Genomic DNA, 21,526 nt, shown 5'->3' with positions numbered 1-21,526 from the left:
AAGGGGTCAGGGAACTCTATTAGCTCACTCCAGCAAACACAACATGGCACTGCAGCCTATCCAAATTAGCCACACAGATCCTACTGACCAGGTGCCACAGAGCTGTGGAGTTCTGCTCCTCCAAAGCTATCCATTGCCTGTGAAGTGCCAAGATGAGGATATTCAACGGCAAGTTTCCCAAGAGCACGGGAAAATTCCATTACAACAAAAAAATCCCAATTGTTGAAATACAAACAGTAAATTCCAGGCTACTAAGAGATAGAAGGATACCAAATGTCCCCATTTTATCACAAGGAAAGGAAACTACAGCAGTGCTTCCCAGAGCTGCAGCCTGGTGTCAGCTGAGCAAGGTTCCAGGCAAGCAAGTCTCTGACCTGAGACAACCCAACCTCATCCTGGGCACTGTCAACCAGCCAGGACCACTTTTCTGAGCAAGCCTGCTCAAGGGAAATCCTCTGCATGACTAATGGCACAATGTCTGCTGCGGCAGAACTGCACACCTGCACGTGCAGGCACTGCTGGGAAGAATGGATTGAAACAAATCCTAGCACAGGTATCAGGAAAAGAGCAGAGCACAGACCAGAGGTGTTTGTCTTCCCCAGCAGCTGGGTACAATGGCTTTTCAGTTTAGAGATGCAAACTGCATCTGGCCAAGCAGCTGCAAGATCACTGTCCTAAGAGGCTCTCAAGTGCTCCCAGGCAAGAAGGACACCGACCACATTGCTTCCTAGACAAAATCCATCTCTCCACCTCGGTGCCAAAGAATACATTTTCTTATTTCAAGCCTTAACTTCCACAGCAACTCCACACTCGAGTTACACATGCACAGACTACTTTTTTTCCTTTTCAAGATGCCACAACGTCAGAGGCTCTCTAATGGGAAAAGTGCCTGTTTGCTTCTACTGCTAGAGCCAGGAAAGAGGATGTTATCTCCTCTGTATTGACTCTGCTGGTGACTTAGAAATCAACACACAGCCACACCACATACCTCTGACACTCAGGCCAGTATTGCATTGATTATGTGCTTGAAAATCCAAAGCCTTTTTAGCAATGTAGTCAGAAATCAAATGGAAAAATAAAGCTAAGGACTAATCGTTTAATCAAAGCATTTAATGGCCAGGCCTTTCCCGAGCCCAGCCGATCAATGCCATGCGGCTGCACAGGCACAGCAGCTCCGGCTGCTGCCGAGCTGCCCTGCCCACACACGGCATCCCGACAGATGCCTTACGCTGACGTGCCCGGGCAGGGCCAAACAGCACTTCCATGAGAACTCCATCCCAGAAGGGGTTCGCCCGCCAGGACCAGCCACGAGCCGGCGGTGGCACTACTGCAGGTGCCCGGCACGGGCCGCAGCTGCACTGCAGCCAGCCCGGGCAGCCCAGGGGCCGCACCGAGAGCGGTCACAGCTGTCCGGTAGCGGCTGCACTGCAGCCAGCCCGGGCAGCCCAGGGGCCGCACCGAGAGCGGTCACAGCTGTCCGGTAGCGGCTGCACTGCAGCCAGCCCGGGCAGCCCAGGGGCCGCACCGAGAGCGGTCACAGCTGTCCGGTGGCGGCCGCTGGCACCCTTGAAGCAAGGACTGCGAGTCACAGCTGCAGCCAGTGAGGAGGGGAGAGTCAGCTGCCGCAGAAGTACAGAGTACAACCCATCGAAACAGACACCCTGGGTTTGTTACCTCCGACGAGGAGGGACAACTTCAAAAGCCCGTTTTGAGAGTTCCAAAGGTGTCCAGGCCACAGCTAAGTGCAGCACAGAGCTGTGAGGAGCTAGCCTGTGTCAGGGCAGGCAGGGCCTGCTCTCTGTCCTGCTCCTCCGTGCCAGATGCAGGGGGCACTCACGCACCCCAGTGCCAGGCTTCAGGGCGCACTCTCAGTCCCAGGTGCAAAGCACAGGCGGCAGCGGCAGAGCAGACTCAGCCCCAGGTGCAAAGCACAGGCGGCAGCGGCAGAGCAGACCCAGCCTGTTCTCAACCATTTCATTTGCGACAGGAAGGAGCAGGAACCTTCTCTAGAGAGGGTGCTCTGGGAATCTCATAGACCTTCTTCCAGGGAAGCACCCTGCAGCGCAGCGTTTGTGTTTCCAGCAGACTTTTTCCTCCTCTGAGCGTTAAGGTCTTTTTCTCTTTAAGTTCCACCTGCAAGGAGATTAAAATCAAAACCACAGAGAAGGATACCTAGCTGGAAAACTAACATTGGGGTTCTTCTGGAGTATGATAAAGAGGTTCTTTCTGTTCTGTACCATCTGCAACTGCTTACAGCTGCATCTGCTTTAGAAGTAGTCAAGTTAGCAGAAAATGTAAAAAAAAATAAGAGGTTCAGTTCTTCAGTGTTTAGCTTCAAAGTTTCCTTTTTTCTGAGAAGAAAGCAAGCACTCTTTAAGCTATTTTCACATAAAGCTTAATTAGAACCTGCTCTTCATCTTCAAAAACCTGCAGAGACCACAGTACTCCCCATAAGAGCTTTCAGCCCTTTGTAGTGCTCCTCAGAGCAGCTATTCAGGTGAAGGTATAGGTTAGCCACCTCCAGGAAGGAGTTCAGTGAGCAGGTCATCTTTCCTCCAGCAAACAGCCATCAATCTGAACCTCTAAAAAGGACCAGAACGACCCTGTGCCACCAAACCCAGAGAGCCAGACACAGACACTTCTCCCCAGCCTGCAACACAGAAATCCATCCAAGCCAGCTCTGTTTGCTCTCTTTGCCTCCTATTTCACCAACCTCACCTTTAGCTAACAGTCACCTGGAGCACGGACTTCCCATTGACTAAATAGGTCAGAGTCACACTACACCTACTTTATCTTGCCAAATGGGTCTGACAGATGATGGTGAGATAAGGCACAACTGTAGCCTTGAGAGGGGTAAAATTATACCAGTAAAAACAGCCCTTTGTATAGTAGCATAGCACTGAGCTTTGGCCTGAGACATCCAGTGCCCCTCTACCCACAGCTGGCTGATCCTGGCTGCCACGCTCACTGCAAACTCTGCCGGGTGCTGGAGTGCAGCAGCTGCCACAGAAAGGTAAACCAGGCTGTGCACTGGGCCTGACTGTCTGACAGAAGGGTTGGCAGGCTGCTGAGTGCCACAGACACCAGAGCCCTGGCCCAGCTCCTACATTCACCTCTGCCCTGCTAATTGCAGCACCACAGAGCTCCAATGTTTTGTAATGCCAGAGCTTACCCAACCTACAGGAGCTCCGATGGAGTAAACTGAATTTATTAATCCAAGTAACCACTGAAATCAAGATAAACTCCAAGGTTCTATGCTTGCTGCTAGCTTAACTTGGGTGGAGAACCCCTCCTAGAATAGTGCCTGTGCAGCACTGCTGCAGGGGCAGATGCACCACATTCACATGTGCAGACCACTTGACTTTTTGTACCATGAACTTGGCTGTGCAGTGCCTTTGCTGCTCCAGCATGAAGTTGCTATTTGTGGTACTCTGACACAAGAAAATGGTGTTAGCAAAGAGCTCCCAGACTCCTGCCATTCCGTGGGAGACTCTCAACTCTTCACACCTCTACTGAGCTCTGTAATCTTCTGCCAAACTGTTTAAAATTAGAGCTCACTGCCAGTTTAGTAGAAGTTAACTTCTGCCTGTTAGCAGATGAACAAGAAGACTTTTTAAAGATACCTCTGTGCAGTAACAGCAGAGTCCATAGGAATGAAGAAGTACACTTGGGCTTTTTTGACAGAAAGTGGCAAGCAGAAAAGTACTAACTGGGCAGAACTAAGGGATAACCCCAAGGCAGTGAGGGTGCTCAGCTTTACCAGCCAGTAGTTTATACTGTGTAGTGCTTCTTCTGTCTTTTAGCAGCTGGACATGAGAATAATCCAGATATAAAATTATTCCTGCAGGTATGTTTGCCAGCTCCTGTCTGAAGTTACAGCCTGCATGTATGAACAGAGAGAACCCCCTAGGCCTCCTCCTGCTTCCCTCATGTGAGTTGTGTTGTGGAGATGCCTGCAGAAACGTGGCCAAGGTGTAAAAACAAAGAGAAGCATTTGACAGTCCTCAGCTTTACACCTGTGCTGCACGGGAAAGGCCTGGAGTCAAAAGCCTGGGAATTAGCTCCAAAAACTAAAGGGAGAAGAACATCCAAAACTGACAGACAGAAGATCCTGGTTTGGAGGGAAGAAGCAAGAGTCAAACACCATCATTTTCCATTCAAATTCCACTGGCTGGGGAAAATGCTACCACACACACACTGTAAGTTGCCATCACATCTCTCCAACTTGAGATCACAGAGTTAACCAGGTTGGAAAAGACCTCTGAGATCATCAAGTCTGACCTATCACCTAATCCTTCTAACTAACTAACCCATGACACTGAGTGCCTCATCCAGCCTCCTTTTAAACACCTCCAGGGATAGGGACTCCACTACTCCCCGGGCAGCCCATCCCAATGCTAATCACTCTTGCTGCAAAGAACTTACTTCCTAACATCCAGACTGAACCTGCCCTGGCACAGCTTCAGACTGTGTCCCCTTGTTCTATTGCCGCTTGCCTGGCAGAAGAGACCAACCCCACCTGGCTAGAACCTACCTCCAGGTAGCTACAGACAGCAATGAGCTCTGCCCTGAGCCTCCTCCTCTGCAGGCTGCACACCCCCAGCTCCCTCAGCCTCTCCTCACAGGGCTCTGCTCCAGACCCCTCCCCAGCCTTGCTGCACTTCTCTGGACACCTTCCAGCACCTCAACATCTTTCTTAAATTGAAGGTCCCATAACTGGACAGAGGACTCAAGGTGTGGCCTGACCAGCACTGAGTTCAGGGGCAGGAGGACTGCCCTGGTCCTGTTGGTCACACTGTTCCTGATACAGGCCAGGATGCCACTGGCCTACTCTAGCAGTAAGAAAGCCACCTCAAGCACAAGACTGTGCAAGAAAGAAGCATTTTCAGTGTGTTCTCCTCTACTTCAGGACAACAGCTGTGATGATTTAAGAACCTCTGTTCTGACATCCTGAACACTCCATCCCTGAAAGCCATCCCCACAGAGAGAAGGGCAGCTTCATCTCACCTAGTTATTATTCTCATGTCCTGCTGCTGTAGGACAGTAAAAACGTTCTAGTTTAATTGATTAGTGACTGGTTACAGAGCACCTTTCCAAGAAGCCAGCAGAACATTTTGACTTTCTAACACCTCCGACTGTACCATGTCACTTGATATGACATGCAGATACGGAGGTTACCCAAGGACATTTGGGGCCTGAGGCTTAGAGCTCATCCAAAAAAGAAACACTCCCCAGGATCTAATCATGAAGATGACAGCACAACAGCTACGCAAGCAGTCACTGCCAGGAGAACATCATGATGGTGGTCCTGGGGGGCAGATGCTTCCCAAGTCTCTGTAGGGATGGCATATGAGAGCAGAACCTGGTCTGGCAGATCAGAGTGCTTCAAGCTCAGACATCACTTGCAAAAGATGTGAGAGAAAAGATCATCAACGTGAACATCCTTGGAAGAATTAAGAGGGAGATCAGAGATCAGAAAGTCTTGCAGTGACACATATCCTCCATTAATCTTACTAAATAATCACCTTTCAAAATCAGTTTGAGTGCCGGGATCCAGATCAGCCAGCACACCAGCTTGTGTTTCACTCCACTTCGCTCAGCCCACAGAACTGGGGGGATCATTTCCAACTTACATCTTAATCAGTTACACTAAAGCAATGCAGCACCAAAAACGTGCACAATTTTTTTTCTTCTACCAATTTCAGCCTTGGTTCTTCCTGGAGACTTTACTCAGATGCCATCAGCATTAGACTGTCTGACTAAATGGCTTCTACCAACTGTTTGCTTTTACAGTCTCTTGTAACACCTAGAATCAACATAGACCATCAAAGGGCAATGAAGATGGCAGCAAGTATGCCAGTGAGGCTGACACACCACAGCGCCAAAGGAGTGAAAGAAAAGAGCTGAGATACTAAAAGAGATCAGAACCACAGAATCCATCCGGTCGGAAGGGACCACGACAGGAGGGAGTGATGCTGCAGGCCGGCACACTGACAGCTCCCTTAGCCACGACAGCAGAAATTCTAGTCAGGTCACCTCCTGTCTGTTCACTCCTAGTTTCACCTGCAGAGGAGCAGGCTGCACTGTCCCCAAGGACTGCAGCCCCTTCATCTCCCAGCCTGCAGCCCTATCACGGCAGGAAGTGAAGCCCGGTCCCACCAACCTCAGAGGAGCATTTTGATCACTAGGGCAGAGAGGCAAGGCCTGCTTCCTCACCTGCAAATACTGACAGTGCTGTGCAGGAGCTGAAACAGACTGAAATGGACACACAAAGCCCGGCTGCCGAGCGGCACATAGTTTGGTGATGAGAGCACTGCACTGGAAGGCGAGAGACGCAAGATCAGAAAGCCTCGGGGGTGGAACTCATGTCCTACATCCTGCCCAAGTTCTCTAATCTCCGGGTAAGAAGCTGACTTCTGCCAGACACTGAAAAAGCTGAAGGCAGAACTGGCAGAAACCTGCATTAAAGGAGGTACTGCACGACAGCACCGGGAGAGCACTGACAGAAGCTCTTCGCTTCACTGCTCTTCGTGGAGAATCACCACCCCACTGGCAAACAGGCCCTCGACGAGCCGGGCACTGCCTTGCCCCTGCTGATCTCAAGGCTGTGTGCACACCCAGGTGCCTGCGAACCGCCACTAGTGCCATGCTGCCGGTGCAGTGCTGCAGTCCCTGCCTGCGTGACAGACAGCCTGAGATAGCGAAAGCCAGCGGCAGGGTAACAGGTGAGCGAGGCTGGCACAGAAAGACAAACATACGCAGTGCAAATCTAAGATTCTCAAATTTACTGAGGTTTAAGTCACTTCCCTGACGCCAGACGCTCGCAGACACTCCTGCGAAGACAGCCCTGTACTCAGAAGGCTTCCAACAATGGTTCTGACGGAGCGTGCCTGGCAATCTCAGCTGGGGAACTTCATCTTGCCACAGGTCTGCAATCAGCAGATGGGATACAACTGTCACAGAAGGGGAGAAGGACCCTGGCACATAAGCTGGCTGGGCTTGTTGAGAGGGCTTTAAACTAGAATGGAAGGGGGAGGGGGTTAAACATGACAGCACCAGAGACAAATCAAAGGGAATTGAGGACGGTAGGCTAGAGCTAGGAGTAAAAGCAGCAGCCCAGCTAAGTGCATGTACACCAATGCATGCAGTATGGGTAACAAACAAGAGGAGCTGGAAGCTCTGGTGCTGGAGGAAAACTATGATGTTGTTGCCATCACTGAAACGTGGTGGGATGGCTCACATGATTGGAGTGCTGTAATCAATGGCTACAGACTCTTCAGGAGAGACAGGCAAGGGAGAAAGGGCAGGGGAGTGGCTCTGTATATTAGGGATGCTCTGGATGTCATGGAGGTAGATATCAAGGATGATCAAGTTGAGTCATTATGGGTGAGACTTAAGGCAAAGGCCAACAAGGCTGATATCCTGGTTGGAGTCTGTTATAGACCACCCAGCCAGGAAGAAGAGGTTGATTTATTACTCTTTAAGCAACTGGAGGCTGCCTCAAAATCACCTGCCCTTGTTCTGGTGGGTGACTTTAACCTACCAGACATCTGCTGGGACTTAAACACTGCAGAGAAGAGGCAGTCTAGAGGCAGCTTCTTATCCCAGCTGTTACGTGAGCCTACCTGGGGGGCAGCCCTGCTTGACTTGCTGCTCACAAATAGACAGGGGCTGGTAGGGGATGTGGTGGTTGGAGGCTGCCTGGGGTCCAGTGACCATGAAATTATAGAGTGTTCAATACATGGAGAAACCAGGAAGGGCATCAACAGAACCTCCACACTGGACTTCCGAAGGGCAGACTGCAGCCTATTTAAGGAACTAATTCAGAAAGTTCCTTGGGAAAAAGCCCTTAGAAACAAAGGGGTCCAGGCAGGTTGGAGCTGCTTCAAGAAAGAACTCCTGAAGGCACAGGAGCAGGCAGTGCCACTGAGCTGGAAGATGAGCCGACGAGGGAGCAGCCAGGCTGGATGGGCAGGGAGCTGCTGAAGGAATTAAAGATTAAAAAGAGAGTGTATCACCTTTGGAAAAGAGGGGAGGTGTCCCAAGAGAAGTTCAAGGAAGTTGTTAGGTCTTGTAGAGGAAAAATTAGAGAGGCAAAAGCCCACTTGGAGCTCAGGCTGGCCACGGCTGCCAAGGAAAATAAAAAGTGTTTCTTTAAATATCTGAATGGCAGAGAAGGGCCAAGGACAACCTCCAGTCCTTGTTAGATAGAGAGGGGAACATAGTGACAAAGGATGAGGAAAAGGCAGAGGTGCTTAACACCTTCTTTGCCTCAATCTTCACTAGTGGGACAGGTTGTCTCCAGGACAGCTGGGCTCCTGAAGTGGTGGATGGAGGCAGGGACCAGTACAGTCCCCCTCTAATCCATGAGGAAGCAGTAAGGGACCTGCTGCATCGTTTGGATCCTCACTAGTCCATGGGACCGGATGGAATCCACCCTAGGGTGCTGAGAGAGCTGGAGCTGAGCTGGCCAAGCCACTCTCCATCATTTATCAGCAGTCCTGGCTCACTGGAGAGGTCCCTGAAGACTGGAAGCTGCCAATGTGATCCCATTCACAAGAAGGGTCGTAAAGAGGAGCCAGAAAACTACAGCCCTGTCAGCCTGACCTCAGTGCCAGGCAAGGTCATGGAACAGGTCATCTTGAGTGCCATCACAAAGCACCTACAGGATGGCCAAGGGATCAGGCCCAGCCAGCATGGCTTTAGGAAGGGCAGGTCCTGCCTCACCAACATGATCTCCTTTTATGATCAGGTTACCTGCCTGGTGAATGTGGGGAAGGCTGTGGATGGAGTCTACCTGGACTTCAGCAAAGCCTTTGACACTGTCTGCCACAAGAAGCTCCTAGCCAAGCTCATGGTTTGGACAGATTCACTCTGTGCTGGATCAAGAACTGGCTGGATGGCAGAGCTCAGAGAGTGGTGGTGAATGGTGCCACATCCAGCTGGCAGCCAGTCACTAGTGGTGTTCCCCAAGGATCAGTGCTGGGCCCAGTCCTGTTCAATATCTTTATTGATGATCTGGACGAGGGGATTGAGTCCAGCATCAGTAAGTTTGCAGATGACACCAAGCTAGGAGCAGGTGTGGAGCTGTTGGAAGGTAGGAGAGCCCAGCAGAGAGACCTGGCCAGGCTGGATGGGTGGGCAGAGGCCAATGGGATGAGATTTAACAAGGCCAAGTGCAGGGTTCTGCACTTTGGCCACAACAACCCCAAGCAGCACTACAGGCTGGGGACTGAGTGGCTGGAGAACAGCCAGGAGGAAAGGGACCTGGGGGTACTGATAGATAGTAGGCTGAAGATGAGCCAGCAACAAGGGGACACAGTCTCAAGTTGTGCCAGGGTAGGTATAGGCTGGATATTAGGAGGAAGTTCTTCACAGAGAGAGTGATTTCCCATTGGAATGGGCTGCCCAGGGAGGTGGTGGAGGCACCGTCCCTGGAGGTCTTCAAGAAAAGACTGGATGAGGCACTTAGTGCCATGGTCTAGTTGACTGGATAGGGCTGGGGCATAGGTTGGACTGGATGATCTTGGAGGTCTCTTCCAACCTGGTTGATTCCATGATTCTATGATTTGTGACCTCTTCTGGACCCACTCTAACAGGTCTATCCCTGAAAGTGGTGGGGTTAGAGGCCAGCTCCGAGCTGGGAAGCTGAACTTTCTCGGCATATTTTAGACAGTGTGCACAACAGAATTTCATCTGCACCTTTTACAATCAGGCCTCTGCAATGTGCAACACTTTAAAATTTCAGGTGAGTGCCTTGTTTTGTAAACCACCTTAATTAGTCAGGTAAGGGCTCAACCTAGGCTGAGCAAAGGAAGGAAAGAACTTGGAATGCAAAAAGGATTTTACTAGTACTTGGTGAGTTCTGCCAACAAGCTGTAGCTCCTCTTACTCCCTGCCCTCCTACATACTCATCTAATCCAGCCAGCTCAGAATTAAAAACACTGCCTCAGACCTCTGGAGAAGACTATTTGAATTCATGGCAGCGGCATGCGAAATGCTCGAACGCAACAGCAAGTTCCCGGGCCCCTGACTCTGGACTTTCAAGAGCAAGGATGGCACTGCACCGTACTCCGAAGCCTGGTGGTTTTACTGATCACTGGGGCACATCATCAGACTTCATTTCCACGCCCCTAGCACTACAGAGAGAAGTTCTAAATATATCAGCATTTCCCTCACCAAAGAGCTGATGGCTAATACAAGAATCAGCCCCTTGACTCAAACATTTAAGAGGGGGTTCTGCTGGTTTAAAGCACAGCATCTCCTCTTCGCTGTGCTTCCTTACCCTCCCGGTCTGCCTCACCATCACCCTGACAGGACACACGCAAACTGCAGTCTGTGTTACTCTTATACAGTGCTCTGGGAAAGGAGAAATTAAGCATGGATTTGAAGTAGAAATCTCCTCCTCCTCTTTCTCCTTTCATCTATGATGGAAGCTGTGAAAATCTTTTGTGCATTCAAAGGGAAAAAAATAGAACAAAGCAATCTCTACTGGCAGGCTGGGCAACAGTAAAAAGGGAGGGGGTGTTACATCAGGCCTTGAAAAACACTAACCACCTACGAACCGAAGATAAACAAGACAGGCAGGCTGCCGTGCCCTCCAGACAGAGCCCAGGGAAAACACCACACCAGAAGATGCTGGAAGTTAAGGAAAGAGCAAGGATTTCACCAAGGAACAACCTAGGGCCTGCTGCTGCCACACTCATCTGCCTCAATACTTCCAACAGCTCACTGGCCTGAGGATGAAACCTTTGGCATTTTCTACGCTTTTAGCCATGCATGCACACATTGATGAGGGACAAAAGCTCTTCCCTTATTTATTCCCCCCTCTGCTGTAGCAGGAACTTTTGTCACTACCCAGTCTCATTTCCTTGCTGGATTTTAGACAGGAAACAAAGGGAAAATGGGTATTCCACAATCTCTTTCCTCTCTCAATCCCTTCCCACTCATGGGAAATTAATTTCAGCTCTGGGACATTGAACATCAGCAGCAACCTTGCAATGCAGCAGTTGTGTTCTTTAGAGGCCTGCGGAGTTGAGTAACAGCAGCATTGCACTGAGCTCTCACAACTTTCCTCTCCTGTTGCAGGTAGCTGACAGTTTCTCTACTCACCACCACCAAGCGTTTTCAAAGGGGAGTGTTTGAGTAAAAGGTGCATATCCTTTGACAGAGCATTTCCAGCTGGTATTTCTCCCACATCTTACACTGAAATCAGTTCTCCCAGGGTGCAATTTCAGCAGCAAAACCCTCAGCAGATCCTCCTGTCAGGGATACACTCTCCCATCTGAAATACTGGGTCAGCAAGGCTACTGAAGACACTACAGAAGAGCTAAATAAAAGTACAGATGGATACATGTGTGAACATTACTAAAGAAAAAGAAAAGTTGCTGCAAGAAATAATTGACAAAAACAGCGACAAAAGACAACTCATGCATCTGCAGTTATGAAAGAGATGGGGAAGAAGTGCAAATACCTCATTCTTAGAACATCTTAATACAAGAAAGTAATTGCAACCAATTTCCTTTGATCATGAAAATATCAACCTACTTTAAAACACCAGATTTCTATTTGCAGAGCAGTAAATACAGCAGAAAGAGAATCTGCTACAATCTCATCAACCCCACCTCAATCGCAGCGACATCCACCACTGAAAAAAGCCCTTTTTTGCCTAGGTGTTTGACAGTGCTCACGTCCAGCAGTCACAGTTTGCTAGTAGATTTTTTCAAGGTATTTCTAACACATCTGAGACAATTCTAAAAATAGCCAAACCCCAAAGAAACCCTGATCCTGTCCTGTGCAGCTCCAGGAACTGTATGATGTGTGTGTTGCCAGCTCTGCACAGAAAGAGGTGGAATGGAGCCTTGCACTGCCAGACAAGAGGCAGCACTACTGCCATCAGCAGCCAGCTTCTGGCCACACAGGGACAGGGATATGAAAGGACTTCTCTTAACATCCAGTTCTGCATTTTCAGATGTACAGAAGGGATCTGCCCAGCAGTGAGATCCTACAGCAAGGAACAGCGAAAGCACTCCTTCTGAGAAAGCAGCTTTTGCAAGACAGGAAAAGGATGGGGTCCAGCAAACAGCCAGGATGCGACCTGCCATCTTCCAGGATCCCTGGACACAGCTCTGCACAGCCTTCTGCTCACAAGTACCCCCAGTGACAGCCTGGGTCTGTCCCAAAGGCACCAATGCACCAGCCAATTTTATGCTGAGCTGCACTATCATCATTAAAAATAAACAAATGCAAGATTGCTAGAAGTGCAAGTAACCAAACATGCACTCAGAGAGGAGCACACAAGTTGCAGAGCAGGACTCCTCCAGGAGCTGGCTCCTTGCTCTTTCCGTGGCTCCAGACAGCGCCGATCACGCGACCAAGTGCAAAGTGAGAGAAGTCTCAGCACACGTTAGAGAACAGAGACACCAACTACAGTCTACTGTGATGTCAGCTTCAGACCCTCATCCTGGGACAAACCCAGCGCTGCAAGGAAGAACTACCATGGGATCCACCTAGCAAGCATTCATCAAGAGCAACTTCAGTTCCAACTTTACTTCCTTAAAACAAAGGGACTTAAGAAGGAATCCTCCTCCCAGCCGCTGCTCAAAGCCTTCGCATCAGACTCCTGAGCATACTTGCAAGGCAAAGGCACTCAGTCCAGAAAGGAGAGGAGTTTAAGACCAAAATAAAGTAAATTGGCATTTGGTTTTGCTTACTTCTGTAAAGCAAGCTGACAAACCTCAGAGCAGTTTACAAACACATCTCTATGTTCTGCAGTTCAACACACGGACACACATTAAGCTGCCTCAACAGGTATCAGCAGTCACTGTAACAGTAACATGTCCTTAACCCTTCGAATCAAAGAAGTTATCCTTTTGCTGTTTCAAAGCAGGGCAGATTGCTGCTGCACTGAGCTCCTGAAACAAAGCAAGAGTATCAGAAACCCAAAAGGCCAACAAGTGTATTGGGGCTGACAAAGAATCAACACAAAGAATCGAAGGGGCCTGCCAACTGCTCAACGTGCGGTAGAGCAGAAATCCCCACTGGAAAAGTAATGGGAAAGATTTCCAGAACCATTCAGAGTTGGAATGCTCCTTGCATATTCAATCCCTTCTCCACACTCCGCAGATATCAAGGTCAAAAGCTGAGATTTAACCCCTTTAAAAGAGAGGTTATTATAACTTCTTTCAAATACCCAATAAACAACTCTGTTCCAGATCACTGGAAGGGGTTTAAAATGCAGGAAGAGTATCACAAAGCAATCCCTGCCATGGTCAGGCCAATGGAGCTGGTACCCAGGTAAATTATTAGAGCTACTTTGGTTTTGAAACGTGACAATACAAAAACCCCAGAATTATATTGAGAAACCAAAGCCTGTCTCTGATCCACTGCCAGCTAGGCTCGACACGGCGTCAGGACACGGGAAAAAATGCCCTCTCATTTGCCACACTACATATCTTCCCGCGGGAACTGGCCTCTTCCTCCTCATTCTATTTCCTGTAGACACAACAAGTCTATTGTCGCCAGGTGAAAACAGACACACATGCCACTGCCCACCAGCCTGCACCGGCAGAAATGCCCCCTTAGGCAGAGATCACCTGCAGCCCACAAACGTGGAAGCAGGAACCGGCTCGACTCCGGGCACAGCGGACGGCTGTGTACCTGCGCTAGCCATGCGGAGATCCAGCTCACCCAGGGAGCCCTCCGGGACAGGGACGGATGACAGCCACGCTAATGCTCCCCGCGACCCTCTCCCACTCCCCAGCTGTCAGCACGGGGGAATTCTCACCGCCCGGAGCCCTCGCTCGCACGCCGTCCCTCCTCCCCCCTCATCCCTCCTACTCAGCCGCGCTCAAACCTCAGGCCCCAGCCCCTCGGCCGGCAGCTCCCTTTATGACCCAGGCCCCATCCGCAGCCCGCGACCGGCAGTCCTGCGGCGAGAGACGCAGCACCGGCTTCCCGCACCCCTCCCGCACCTGCGGCCCCGGCCCCGCTCAGGACGCCATCCCCGCGGCGGAGACCCAATCGTCCTGGGGCCGGCCGGAAGGAGGCCGGCTCGGAACACACACTGCGCCCGACTCGGCCTGGCTCAGCCCGGCCCAGCCCGGCCCTCACTGGGGCCGCTCCCCACCCCCTCACCGCCAACCCGCGCGGCCCGCAGCACCGGCGCCCGGCCTCGGCCCCGCGGCTCACCAGGAGTAGGTCTGCTCCGCCATGGCTGCGGCTGGGCGGCCGGCCGGCTGGGCTGTGCAGGGCGGCCAGGCCCCGGGCTCCTCCTCCGCCTCCTCCTCCGCCTCCTCCTCCGCCTCGCAGGCTCCGGGGCTCAGTGGCGGCCCCGCTGCGGCTCCCGGCCCAACATGGCGACGGCTGTGAGAAGGGAGGGTAGCGAAGGGGGGGTCCTCGCCCGGGCGGGGAGGGGATGGCGAAGAGGGCGATGGTGGTGGCGGGAAGGGCGGAGGCTCAGCAGTCGCAATGCAACGCCGCGCTAGGGCGCCGTTGGCGGATGGGCCTCATGGCCGACGAGGCGGCAGCGGCGAGGGGCGGGGCGGGGGCGGGGAGGCAGCGGGTACCGGGCGGGCACTGGGCGGGGAGGCGGCGGGCACCGGGCGGGCACCAGGCGGGCTGCGGGCGGGGAGGCGGCGGGCACCGGGGAGGCGGCGGGCACCGTGGAGGCGGCGCGCAGCGGGCGGGGAGGCGGCGGGCACCGGGGAGGCGGCGGGCAGCGGGCGGGGAGGCGGCGGGCAGCGGGCGGGGAGGCGGCGGGCACCGGGGAGGCGGCGGGCAGCGGGCAGCGGGCAGGCGGCGGGCAGCGGGGAGGCGGCGGGCACCGTGGAGGCGGCGGGCAGCGGGCGGGCAGGCCAGGACGCGCCGCGTCCCCGCGCTGGCGCACGGAGGGGGCGGGGCCGCGCCGTGCGTGGAGTCACGTGCCCACAACACCCTCACGTGCCGCTCGCCGGCCGTGCGCAGGGGCAGGCGCTGGCGACGGAGGGTCCAGGCCCGGCCTGGGGAGGCTGAACAGGGGCGGGTGGAGTGCCGGGGAGAACGAGCGGGACCTACTCGGCCGTGGACGGAGGCTGGGGTACCTCTACCAAGCGCGGCTGCTCTTCCTGCTCCTCGGGCAGGGCTGCTGGCCTCTGCCGTCGCGTACGCTGCATGACCCCGAGTCTCGAGTGCCAGCCCTCGTGTTCCCGGGGGACGTTCGTTTACCGGGCAGCAGCTACCGGTACAGCACGGCGGAGCAGAAGCAATCCGGTTCCTGCAGTGTGCGGATGAGAGCCGCCCGACTCGGGACGTGCCTCAGCGGAGCGGCTGTCTGCGGGCAGGGAAGGGCTGGGGGCGGTGTGGTGGTGCTCACGGAACGGCAGAACTCTGTTCTGGTGCAGTGAAACCGCTCCCGGCCCTGGCTGGCAGGGGAGCTGCAGGCCACTGGAGGCTCTCCGGCAGGACACCTGTGTGCACCAAGGGCCAAAAGCAGGATCTGGAGAACTCCTTGTGGCCCATGGCATAGCCGAGTGGACTCTGGGCTGCATTCAGAACTGGCTGATGGGCCCAAAGAGCTGTGCTCAGTGGGGTTCAGTCCAGCTGGTGGCTGGTCACAGGCAGTGTCCCCGGGGCTCGGTACCGGGGCCAGGCCTGTTTCATGTCTCCATTAATGATTTGGGTGAGGGGTTTGAGCAGGTTTGCAGACAGCACTAAATCGAGTGGCAGTGTGGAGGTCGGAGTGAGGCTGGTGTTAGTCTCTTTCCCTGAGTAGCCAGCCACAGGGCAAGAGGAAATGGGTTTGAGTTGTGCCAGGGGAGGTTTAGGTTGGACGTTAGGACTGAGAGAGTGGTGAGGGGTTGGCACAGCCTGCCCAGGGAGGTGGTGGAGGATTTCAAGAAGCTGTAGGTGTGCTTCAGGATATGGCTTAGTGGTCATGGTAGTTGGGTTACAGTTGGACTCTGATCTGAAAGGTCTGTTCCAGCCGTACTGATTCTATAACTGCTATGGTGGGCTTGCTTCTGTAGCAGGGGTAGGTGGCACATGCTGAGCTAGGTGAGGTGTGTTAGAAGCTGAAGTGCTCAGCTGACATCCACAATGCCTCTCTGGACAGTGCTGTGTCTTTGGTGTCTTCTAGACAAAGCAAGTGAAAGAACAGGATGCAGTGCTCCGACTGCTCTTTAACGGAAAAAGGAACATTCAGGGCGTTGTGAGCTAACCAAACTCCTGCACTTCGTGTTCTCTCCAGCCTCTACTGAAACAGCAAGTCCCAGGCACAGTGACACTGCCATAGTGCCTCTCCTCACTGGTTTCTCTGCTGCCAGATCTCCAATGCCCTTCCTTGTGTCTGCTCACTCAAGTAACCCCTGCTGTTTGCTCCCTGGCAGCAATGTGTGCAAGTGAGGCTCTGGGGATTCAGAGCAATTGCTGCAGCCCAGCTGCGCAGCCTCCTTCATTGTTCCTTTGGTGTGGAATGGACAAGAGCCTGTTTGAACTGAGAGTTGGAGGTGATGTAACTGCATTACATAGAAGAACAGTGCCTGGGCCACATGAAAATAGGTATTTATTTAAAAAGCTGAACCCACAAACCCCCACAGGCTGGGAAAATTCTGTGCCTTCATATATTTCACTACAAGTCTCAAAACATTATCAGGACACAGGGGCATTCTTACTGCATCTACAGAGTTGCGAGATGCCTCCAAAATGGCTTTTGAAGCCCACCCTAGTTGATATCTATTAGTGGATTGAATAAACACTTTCCATCTTGTCCGTCTCCATTATTCAATGCAAAAGCTCCAGCTGCTGTGAGGAGCAGCTCAGTTCTTCTCAGGTCTGTTAGCAGTTGCCTGTGTCATCTTGGGTGGCTCATTTAGAATCATAGAATCAACCAGGTTGGAAGAGATCTCCAAGGTCATCCAGTCCAACCTATCCCCCAGCCCTATCCAGTCAACTAGACCATGGCACTAAGTGCCTCATCCAGGGCTTTTCTTGAAGACCTCCAGGGACAGCAACTCCACTACCTCCCTGGGCAGCCCATTCCAATGGGCTGCCAACTCAATTCCTTCAGCAGTGAGGAAGCTGCAGCAGGTTACAGCCATCTAAAGTTAGCACTGTAGAAGGCAACTGCATGTGCAACACGGCCTGGCTTGGTACTGCAGTTCAGGGCAATGCCCAGGGCGCTGTGCTGTACTTAGACTGGGCTGTGAAGGACTCTCCCCCTGTGTATCAAAAACAAATGATGTGGGGTTGGACACAGCTCAGCATCCAAATCCTCTGTGCCTTTCACAGCCTTTTTTTGGCTTTGTAGACAGGAATGACCTTAGAGCTGCTGACAGAACCGGCACTCTACCCTCTTACTAAGATCTGATTTAGACTCAGATTTACCAGCTACTAGGTGGAAATATTCCAAGCACCAGGACTAGCTTGCTGGGTTCCCTGCTGGGGTCAGCTATGGCATCTCACTCTGCTGCTGGGCTTAAATGGCAATTCCAGCACCTCTCATCCAGCTCAGGATGAGGCTACCTTGAAAGACTTTGTCCCCTCCTTGCCCTTAGAGCTCTTTGCCCTTCAACACAGAACTTGTGCCCATCTCAGGAAGTAGAGGAAACAGGCTTTGGTGGCTATGATGCAAGGCAAGAGGAGTGAGTCACACTCTGCTTTGGCGCTGTGGTGTACACAGCCTAGGTGAGCAGTCTTGGGGGGAAGCTGCTGCTCCCACACCCCTTGTCACAAACATGCTTGGGCTCTGGGCAGGGCATGCACAATGGAGATGTTCCCTCTGTATCTTCAGTGATCATTAGAATCCTCACTGCTGTGGTGCCGCTGGGATGCCTGTTAACCCTTTTCAGTGGTTATGATAGAGTGAATGCAAGAGCTGAAACCCTTCTCCATCCTCTGGCATCAGTGTAAGGAAGGATAAATCAGTGCCTCAGCCTTGGCTTGGTACTGAAGAGCCTTACTTAAATCTCCACGAGAATAAGGTGTAGAACTGATACTGGTATCTGTGAAACAGTATCCCTGCTCTGTGTCTTTACTGAAATCACTTCAATCCCCAGTCTTGCAAAATTGCCAGCACATTAATTTGGCACAAAGGATTTCTAGCTGATGAGCAATTAAAGTATAATCTTCTTCAGCATCTCAGCTTTGTGACCAGACTGCTAAATGCTTCTGTGGGCTTGCTCTGCCCCTGCAGGGGAGCAGCGGGATGAATCCACAGAAGTTTCTTTCTCCTTACAGAGCCAACAGCTGCTCTTAGGGCAAACTGGAGCACTGATGGCATTCCCCAGGTAATTTTATCAGTATCTCTTTTGTCTCTGGCCATACAAGAGAGCTTCCAGTGGAAGTTCACTCTAAGGTGGCAAAGCCCTTCCACACTGCCTGCTCTGCCTGGAGCCTTTGCTGCAGACTGGTGCATTACTCAGACCTGCCAAGCCATTCCAAAACCAGCAGCAAATAAACAACAGAAGTGGTTTGGTGGGAGGGGTTTTTTTTTGTTTGTTTGGGTGGTTTTGGTGTTTTTTCTTTTTTTCCTTTTTCTGTTTTGAAGGGTAGCTCCCAGAGGCAAACGTGGTGGAGAAAATTCAGCTGAAAGTACTGGCTACAAGGAATCCTCACCTCCAAAGTGCTTCAGTGGCATGAGGTGCAAAGAGAACCAGAGCAGCTCCACGTAGACCCTTCACCTTTCAGCAGAGGCCATGGCAGCTAGAGTTGTCATCTCTGCCTGTTTTGGGGGGAACAAACAGCATCGACTTAACAGAAAGGGAAGGCAGAAACCATCGAGTTTTGACAGGCTATCTCGGAGCCACGCTAGGTTATTGTTCAGGAGATCCCCGTGGAATTCCGCTGGATAAAAAGAAGGGAGCTGTGCACTAGCCGGCCGGCGGGACGCGATTCTCTTCACTACCACCTAGTGGGAAGCTCCTTCGTTAACTCCAGAGCTGCTCCTGCTCCCCGCTTTCATCCCCATCCCGACGGTAGGAGCAGTGAGTGCGGGGAGAACAGAGGTTAGAAGGACACAGGCTTGTTTCCCGGTGAGGAGGAGGAATGCGGAGAGAGACAGGCAGTGATGCAACCCCGTTAGCGCACCATGCCTGCTAGCTGCAGGCCAGCTCCTAATGCTTGGTACTCTCCAGCCTCAGTTGAACTGAGACTTCAATAGCTTACCAAGTCTTGCCTTTCAGATAAAAGCGTTTGCTGTGAGTGCAGCCGAATCCTGCAAACCGTGCTAAGGAGTCTCCAGTGTCTTAGCCCAAAGGTAGCCTTGCCCCCTTCCTGGCTCTGAAGGTTTAGGTTGTTCTGCTTCTGATTGTCCTACTGAAAGTACAGAAGGAGGCACCAATCAAAACAAAACAAAATGCACCCTTCTCTGTAACCCTTTATCTTCATTAGCCACTCCATGAGGATGCAAATGGGTACATACTTGGAGCATTTAAACCATCTATTCAAGTGAGTCTTTCCCCCTAAGATGCTGAGGTTTGCTCAAATAGCTGAAATCCAACCCTCCCAAAACAAGAGCTAAGTGTCAGTCAGCTCAGACTCTTTACACTTGGCTGTGCCATTTGGGACTAAGGTCCCAGTGCACAGAAAGCAATTGGCTTTGGTAGGTGTTTTACCACCCATAGGAGTAAGGGTGAACATTTATCACAACAGCTCTGGCATTTCAAGGGGCAGGTGATGCTGCTGTCATTCAGGCTGAGAAAACCTTCAGTGGTCTCAGCAGAAAACACAGGAACACTGTAGAGAAACACTAACAGAACAAATGACTGCTCTGTTTCTTCTGCCAGCAGCAATTTTACCCCTTTATTCAGGGGACTGCACAGGCTCCCTCTGCTAGTGCTTTTATCGTCACTGTATTCAAGGGGCTTTCCTTCTATGCTCCTTGGAGCCCCATGACATCATCTTAGCCTAGTAAATGGCTCTGTGTTTTGCCCTGTACACTCAAGAGTAGATGTAATTCACTAAGTGAAAATATCAAAGGTAGAAGTGGTGTTGACTCAAGAAGGCAGGCTGTGGGAGTCTGTCCTGCCTTCCATTCTGCCTACAGGACTGCTGCCCATGGCCATGGCTCTGCCCTAGTGTGATCAGCAGAATACATAAGGGTCACATCACTGCTGTACCCTCAGTTACCCTTTCAGTGCTGAGTGATCCACTCTTGTTACAGCTAAGTAGATACCAGCAGTGGGGCCTGATTTCTCTCTTTCTCCCTCATGGGATTCCCTTGTCTGGGGGGCGTCTTTGTGTTACTTTCTGGATTGTAAATAAATGTACATCTTGTACATATTCATTGCATTGTATGCTTTTAGATTTTTAGTTGGGTTATAAAATATAGCTTCATTTTGCTTCCCAACCTTCTGAGCTAGTCTGGTGCTCTTATTTTGAGGGTAATTTCAACCCAGCACAGGGGGCTCTAAACTTCAGAAGCTTCCCCTCTTGCCATCAGAGTGATGACAAGAGTCAGCAAGATGGCATCAGTCAGGCTGAGAACCAAGCCATGGCCCAGCAGATGGTAGCAATGAAGGAAATCAGCACATACTAATGCTTGAGAACAGGTACAGCAAACCCAACACCCTTTCTGTCAAAGATTCATCCTCAAGACAAAATAACCACTGAGTACAATTCAGTTAGAGGAGAACTCTGCCTGGATGATGGCACTCTACAATGTAGCTCTTGCTCTGCTCTTGCAGTTGAGTGGGCTAATGTTTGCAGCTTCCACCCTTGACCTCTGATGTTCTTACTACCTCACAACTGCATTTGGTGGCACTTGCACTGGCCTGAGAACTGGTACTGCAGTGCTGAGTGTCAGGGTACCAAGAGGAGCGCTGGCTAATGTGCAGCACGAGGCTCCTTCCTGCTTCCCAGAGTTCACTTTCCAGCATTTGAAGGACACCAGAAAGCTCTGCTGGGTTTCCTGCACTGAGGAACTGGAAACACTTAATGAGTGCTGAGTCGTTCACTAGCACAGTCTGGAGGTTACAGGGAAAGTTGACAGTTTATAAACTGACCTCTTTTGGTTACTTGTCCAGCCTCCTGCAGCTTAAAATGAACAATTCTGACCCGTGGACAATTCTTCTTTCCCCTTGGACCAAGAGAAAAAGCCCCTCAGGACAAAGTGACAGAGAACATTTACCTCTTTCCCGGTGTTTGGAAGGTTTCCATGATTGGCTACTGATTCTCCACATGGCATCAAGTTGTAGCACTCAAAGAGGTCCTAACATGCAAACAGATGCTCCTTTCTGGGTTTATGGACTTCAGAGCTCACCAGTTTCCAGGCAGGCTGCTTTAAAAGCCTCTGGAGCAGAGGGGCTTCAAGGCAGGCAGAGGCAAAAGTACTTCTGGGTGCAGAAGGAATCCCTGAAACCACACAATAAAGTTTGTTTCTATGTTTCCTTTTTAGAGTTTTCCTTGATAAATGTTGCTGTTCTTTGTCTGAACTTAGTGGTTGGTGTCACGCCCTCTCCAGCCTTCCGCAGGCACTGTACACTTGCAGAACAGACTGACACAAACAACAGTGGTCACTTTCCCATCTTTAGGTAACAGAAATCACACCACC

The 21,526-nt window shown here is 51.6% G+C and overlaps 1 protein-coding gene and 1 long non-coding RNA gene across 4 annotated transcripts in view; both read right to left on the bottom strand.

The window, feature by feature from the left end:
• SPPL3 (signal peptide peptidase like 3) overlaps positions 1–14,553 on the bottom strand; it is a 57,609-nt gene extending 43,056 nt beyond the window's left edge. For both annotated transcript variants that reach the window (XM_064168971.1, XM_064168973.1), the window contains exon 1: positions 14,191–14,553. In XM_064168971.1, coding sequence (XP_064025041.1) covers positions 14,191–14,213 — 23 coding nt within the window. In that variant the 5' untranslated portion in view covers positions 14,214–14,553. The remainder of the gene's footprint in view (positions 1–14,190) is intronic.
• A 1,916-nt stretch (positions 14,554–16,469) lies between these two features.
• On the bottom strand, positions 16,470–21,323 carry LOC135188693 (uncharacterized). 2 transcript variants are annotated; one of them, XR_010307790.1, is made up of 3 exons: positions 21,104–21,323; positions 18,592–19,290; positions 16,470–17,195 (listed from the first exon to the last, which is right to left on the bottom strand). It is a non-coding gene; the product is annotated as an uncharacterized LOC135188693 (long non-coding RNA). The 2 variants fall into 2 exon arrangements; XR_010307789.1 differs by having other exon boundaries at positions 16,470–18,697; positions 19,141–19,290.
• Between the last annotated feature and the right edge of the window lie 203 nt (positions 21,324–21,526).

The sequence above is a fragment of the Pogoniulus pusillus genome, chromosome 30 (assembly GCF_015220805.1).
Source record: "Pogoniulus pusillus isolate bPogPus1 chromosome 30, bPogPus1.pri, whole genome shotgun sequence".
In the NCBI taxonomy this organism is placed as follows: domain Eukaryota; kingdom Metazoa; phylum Chordata; class Aves; order Piciformes; family Lybiidae; genus Pogoniulus; species Pogoniulus pusillus.
This window is presented reverse-complemented; position numbering and strand designations above follow the sequence as displayed.